Raw genomic sequence first — 6,000 nt, forward strand, 5'->3', positions numbered from 1 at the left:
TCCAGGAGAGGCCCTGCCTCTGGCGCTGGCCCTGTTCGCCTTCGTGGGCTTCGTGCTGATCCTGGTGGTGGCGCTGCTCTCCGTCTGGAAGATGGGCCGGCTGCTCCGGCATTCCTGCTGCCCCGTGGTGATGCTCCCTGACACCTTGGTAACTGCTGTTCTTCCTTTCAGTGTGATGCGCTGTCCAGATGTTGGTTGGGCCTGAGTGGGGCATGGACCTCCGCTTTATGGGTTTACAAGCATTTGCACCAAGAAGGGAGAAGGACCTCCCTTCTCATCAGAGGGGCTGGGAGACCGCCCTTCTGGGTGGGGGGTGGCCTCCCGCAGGCTCCCATCAGGCCTCTGCTGCTTGCCCCTAGGGCCTGGCACAGCCAGGGCAGCAGGTGTGTAGCCCAGCCCAGGAGCTCGGCGTTCCAGGAATCATGCAAAGTCTTACTCTAAGGACCGGCCTGCCGGGCCTTCTTGGCCTCCTCCAATCATTATAACAGCAGCTACATCCAGAAACATGTTCCAGCACAACAGAGTCAATTCATACAATCATACACCAAGAGCATCCTGGGTTCTTGGCATGAGGCACACATGTGTGAGTGTGGGGCATGTGGACAGTGCTCTGCCTTTGGCTGGGGCAGGGGAACTATCTGGACCTGCCCAGTGACTACCCAAGGTGAGGGGTCCCCACAGCTTGCAAGCCAGGAGAACCCTGGGCCATCAATCTGAGTCTCCCAGTGAGGGCAGGCCCTGTGGACTTTGCAGGGGTGGGGGGAAATGCAAAAGCAGTCCTCCATGTTGCATCTGTACAGAACTTCAGGAGCACAAGGAAAGCCCTCAAATGACAAGAGCTCCTAGGAATCCTAATGCATTCTGTTCTTCTTGTTGTTCAGTCACTAAGTCGTTTCTGACTCTTTGCCACCCCATGGACTGCAGCATACCAGGCTCCTCTGTCCTCCACTATCTCCCGGAGTTTGCTCAAATTCCTGTCCATTGAGTCAGTAATACTATCTAACTGTCTCATCCTCTGCCACCCCCTTGGCCTTCTGCCTTCAATCTTTCCCAGCATCAGGGTCTTTTCCAATGAGTTGGCTCTTCACATCAGGTGGCCAAAGTATTGGAGCTTTAGCTTCAGCATCAGTCCTTCCAATGAATATTCAGGGTTGATTTCCTTTAGGATTGACTGATTTGATCTCCTTTCAGTCCAAGGGACTCTCAAGCTTCTGTGAAAATCCAAGCAACTGAGATGAGACCAGAGACAAGAGATTCTGTGAGAGAATGTCCACTTTGGTCCATGGAAGATAAATGCCATGATACTTGACCCCCCTTTGATTCTCTGTTCCCCTTACCATCCTTCCTACATTGTTCCAATGTCTTCCTATATGCATCCCTTTCCATAAGGCTTTTAGTTTCTGTTCTGTTTCTCCCAGATTTTAAAGTGAACAGTTTCTCTGAGTGTATGCATTTCCCTCAGTACTGTGTGAGAAATAGATCGCTAGTGTCCATCAAACCCCAAACAAGTCCTGGAGCTGCACTCCTCCCCTGCCATCACCCCCATCCTCAGCCTCGAGTTTAGCACAGCCTAGCTGCACTTCAGCATTGGCCTTAGTCATGGATAATCCTCCAAACTATTAAAAAGCAGCTTCTAGCCAACCTTGCAAAATCCATGCATCTTTCCAACTAAACCATGGAAAATTACCAAGTGGAAATCCTTGACAAGCTTCAAAAAGTCCTATTGAGCTTGTAAGTGTGTTATCTGTTTGGATTAAACATTTCATGTCTACATCTGTAATTTTACAGTTGGTGATGGTTGCACTCTGAAATATACCATTAAGAATGTCTTTCCATTCAAGTTTATATCACTAAGGAACAGTCTAAAGCAAAAATATATATATGCAAGGAGAATTATATTAAGACTGCTTGGTGTGTGGTCCCGATTTCAAAATATAATGTGTTTTCCTTGTCTTTTATCCATAATTGCTTTATGGAGATGGAAGCTTTGGTGCTAAAAGTCTTACTTTCCTTCTGTGACTCATTTTATTCTTTCTCTTCTTGCTGTCACATTCCACTGTAATGTGGGTAGCAAACATCAAGATGGCCCCAAGTTAGTCGTCTCCAAATTGAGATATGCTTCAATGGACTATCCCAAGTCTGACTTTGTGTGCTTCATAGAAAGTGGAGTTTGTGAACAGAAACAGGCTCAGAGACTTAGAGAACAAACTTACAGTTGCCAGGGGGACGTGATACTTAGGGAGTTTGGGATGGACAGGTACACACTGCTGTATTTAAAGTGGATAACTGACAAGGACCTACTGTGTAGCTCATGGAACTCCACTCAATGTTATGTAGCAGCCTGAATAGGAGGGGAGTCTGGGGGAGAATGGATAAATGTATATGTATGGCTGAGTTCCTTTGCTGTCCACCAGAAGCTATCACAACATCGTTAACTGGCTATGTGTTGTGCTAAGTCACTTCCGTCACATCTGACTCTTTGTGACCCTGTAGCCCACCAGGCTCCTGTGTCCATGGGGTTCTCCAGGCATGAATAATAATCGACTATACCCCAGTACAAAATAAAAAGTTAAAAACAAAAAAAGAAAGTGAAGTTTGTGAACTCAGATGCCTCGGGGGCCCAGACAGGTACAGAAGAATAAAAGGGCCCAGACAAAAGAAGAGTGTACAGTACAATAAATGTGACTTAAGAGGGAGAGATATGGGGACCAAGGCTCACATGCCCCAGCTAAAGAAAGCATCTGCTTCTCGGTTCTAGCAGGTTGCTACCAAGAGGGGATGTGAGCTGGTGGTCCCTGGGCTCCATGTTTGAAATGAGAAACCAGAAATCCAGACTTTATAATAAATCTCCTGATTTTTGAATGTTAAGGGCTAATTCAAGTATATATATATATATATATATATATATTAGCTAAACCTTGCTTGAAAGTTTGTTCTAACCTATGGGATGACAGTTTTGTACCTTCTGAAATTCTGAGATTCTGCTGTTTCACTTTAACATTCTAGAACTACACCATCCAAAACAGTAGCTGCTAGCGTATGTGATTTACTAAGCACTTGAAATGTGACTGGTCCAAATTGAGATATTCTGTAACTATAAAATATGTAATAGGTTTTTAAGGCAATACAAGGAGAGTGTAAAATAGTTTATTTTATATCAATATTTATTTAATTTATATCAATATTTTATACTGATTATATATTGAAATAACATTAAAAAATAAAGTATATTATTAAAATTAATTTTACCTATTTCTTTTTAGTTTATAAAATGTGCTACTAGAGGATTTTTAATTGCACATTTCCGTTGGACAGCACTGCTCTAGAGTTTAAGAAACAATCAGGTATGAGCACCGCAGATGTAGGTAGCCCGCGTCCTGAGAATGAGTGGACCATCAGTGTGAATTGAGGGCAGCCTCCACACTGACATCCTGTTTGGTGAGCCCTGCTTGTACACTGTCCTTGTCCATTATTTGCCTGTGGACGCAGGAGTGAGCCCTGAAGCCACTTCTTTACAAACAAGATCCAGAGCAACTGACTTGAATCTATTGTCTCCTGGGGGCTGGGGTGGAGGAAACCATGGTGCCCACCTGTCTTTGCCCATGTGCCACTCTTCAGAGTAATGATGGTAATGATGGGCAGGGCTTCAGGAGGAGCTGTTTAAGAGTCAAGTGAGTCTGGTGGAAGCGACTGAGTTAGCAACAGTGGAGAGAGTTACCCTGAAAGGAAGATACCTGCATTTTTACCATCAGTTATGACGATGTATTGGGGTCACTGGGAGAAGATGGCAAGCAAGTGAAATATGAGTAGGAAGGGACTTCTGTTTATGGAGCACCATCCCTGGAGCGGACACCCTGCTAGTACTGTTTGTAGAGCGCCTTGGACCAGGTCACTATTCTCAGAGCTCTCTGGTGGAAGAAGGCTAGATTTTTGGAACCAGCACTACATGCTGGGCTTTTGTGGGGCAGGGTCCCTGAGGAGGCGGAACCCAAGAGATCCGCTGGTCAGTGATGTGGGAGGTGATCTCAGTAAAATGGCAAGCCCATGATCTAGGGGTTAGAATTGTCTTTGGGGCTTTTTTTAAGTTTATTTATATGGCTGCATTGGGTCTTGGTTGCAGTACGTGGGAAATCTGTTGTGCCTCAGAGACTCACTAACTGTGGCTCATTCCAGAATGTGTGGGTTCAGTAGTTGCGAAGCATGGGTTTAGTGGCTCTGAGGCACATGAAATCTTACTTCTCTGATCAGGGACTGAACCGGTGTCCCCTGCATTGGAAGGCAGATTCTTAACTATTGGACCACTAGGACGTCTCTTCGGGCTTTTTTGTTGCTAGAAAGTTAATGAGTGAAATAGCTGGGATTTTTGGTGATATTCTCTTCAACTCTGACTATGACTATTAACCTAATGAATATGAATGAAAATTGTCTTTCAGAAAATAACAAATTCACCCCAGAAGTTAATCAGCTGCAGAAAAGAAGAAGTAGAAGCCTGTGTGACTTCAGGGCTGTCTTCTGAGGGGCTCCTCAAGGCCTGGATCTAGCAGATGAAGCCGAGAAATCTAGGCTGCAGGACGGGAAAGCCATGAGGGGAAAGGCCGCGCTTGTTTTCTATCAAGGACAAAAGACAAGAGAAGAGCCTGCTATGTCCACGTCTAGAAGCAACTGTCAGAGGCAGGGTGGTATGGCTGATGGAGTGCTAAGAGGGAGTCAGGGGATGTGACCTCCAACACTGGATCTCTGCCATCTACTAGCAGGATGACCCTGGGGGAAAATGACTTAGTCTCTCTGCCCCTCAGTTTTCTCATCTGTACAATGGTTAACTAAACTTGACCATTAAACCATATGTATATATATATATCCATATTATCTCTCTGCCACTTGCAGAGCTGTCGGGAAATTGGCAACATTGTACATTGTGATTAGTTCTGCTTTTCTGAAGAGCAGCAGGTCCATGTGTAACAGGGATGATCAGAGACTACACAAGCAACGTCCACTTTCCTGGAGGAAACTTTGAAGACGAAAGGAAGGCTGGGTACAACGAGGTTGATTTCACTTCAAGCCAAATGCCTGTGCATGCATGTGGGCTGAGTCACTTCAGTTGTGTCTGACTCTGTGACTCTATGGACTGTAGCCCGCCTGTGCAGAGGTGATGGAATGGCTCAGCCAGCAATAAGATCTGTGGCCTAGAGGGAGACTACAGCCCCACTGAAAACGGGCTGCGCATGGATGCTGCTGACCCGTGAAATGCTGTGTGGGGTGAAGAGGGTGTGCACACTGAGGACAGCAGCTGAAATGAGTATGCATGATGCGATGAGACTGCAGAAGGCTGTCGATCACAAGTGTAATGTTTTCTGTATTCCTTTTTCTTGTGGAGTTGATACAGTACAGCATGGAAAATAAAAAGAGGTCACCTTGGGTAATCATTTTGGTTTCTTCCAAAACAGTAGTCTTTAGGGTTCGAGTTATATCATCAACCTTGAGTCCAGGCTGCATGAAGGCCACCTTTGGTTAGGATGTTGGGGGTGACCCAGGTAGGGGATGGAGCAGGGATAGAGTGGGGGACAGCATCTGGCTGCATGGGGGCTCTGACTGAGGCAAGTTGCTCCTGGGTATTCCTGGGGGCCTCACACTACAGGAAATCCCTTGGGGAACTCTTTTCTTTAAGATAGCCCCTCAGAGCGTCCTTAATTCTCCCGGCATGTTCATCCTGGACCCATGACCGAAGTCTCTTCCTGACCCTCTCGCCCACCAGGTGAGGAAGAGTCAGGGTTGAGAAGGGATGGAGGGGGAGTCTCTTGAGGGCTGAAGTGATTGTTGGGCAAACTCTGGGTCTCCTCCCTTCATAGGCCCCACCTTTCCCAGCTCTGGAGCCTCTGAGCTGGTTTGTTTCCACCCCCACTTCCTGGGCCCCTTCCAGCCAGCCTTGAGGTGGAGACAGTCTAACTGCTTCAGCCAGGTGTTTCCCCTATAAACCAGAGGCCCCCAGCCCTCTCTCCACCT

The 6,000-nt window shown here is 46.6% G+C and overlaps 1 protein-coding gene across 3 annotated transcripts in view; it reads left to right on the plus strand.

Moving 5' to 3' along the window:
* The window catches only part of IL20RB (interleukin 20 receptor subunit beta), a 34,519-nt gene extending 29,099 nt beyond the window's left edge, over nt 1-5,420 (plus strand). For all 3 annotated transcript variants that reach the window (XM_043875303.1, XM_043875304.1, XM_043875305.1), the window contains exons 6-7: nt 6-148; nt 4,434-5,420. In XM_043875303.1, the coding sequence (XP_043731238.1) occupies nt 6-148; nt 4,434-4,541 (251 nt within the window). In that variant the 3' untranslated portion in view covers nt 4,542-5,420. The remainder of the gene's footprint in view (nt 1-5; nt 149-4,433) is intronic.
* Nucleotides 5,421-6,000: the final 580 nt, after the last annotated feature.

The sequence above is a fragment of the Cervus elaphus genome, chromosome 19 (genome assembly GCF_910594005.1).
Source record: "Cervus elaphus chromosome 19, mCerEla1.1, whole genome shotgun sequence".
Taxonomy (NCBI): domain Eukaryota; kingdom Metazoa; phylum Chordata; class Mammalia; order Artiodactyla; family Cervidae; genus Cervus; species Cervus elaphus.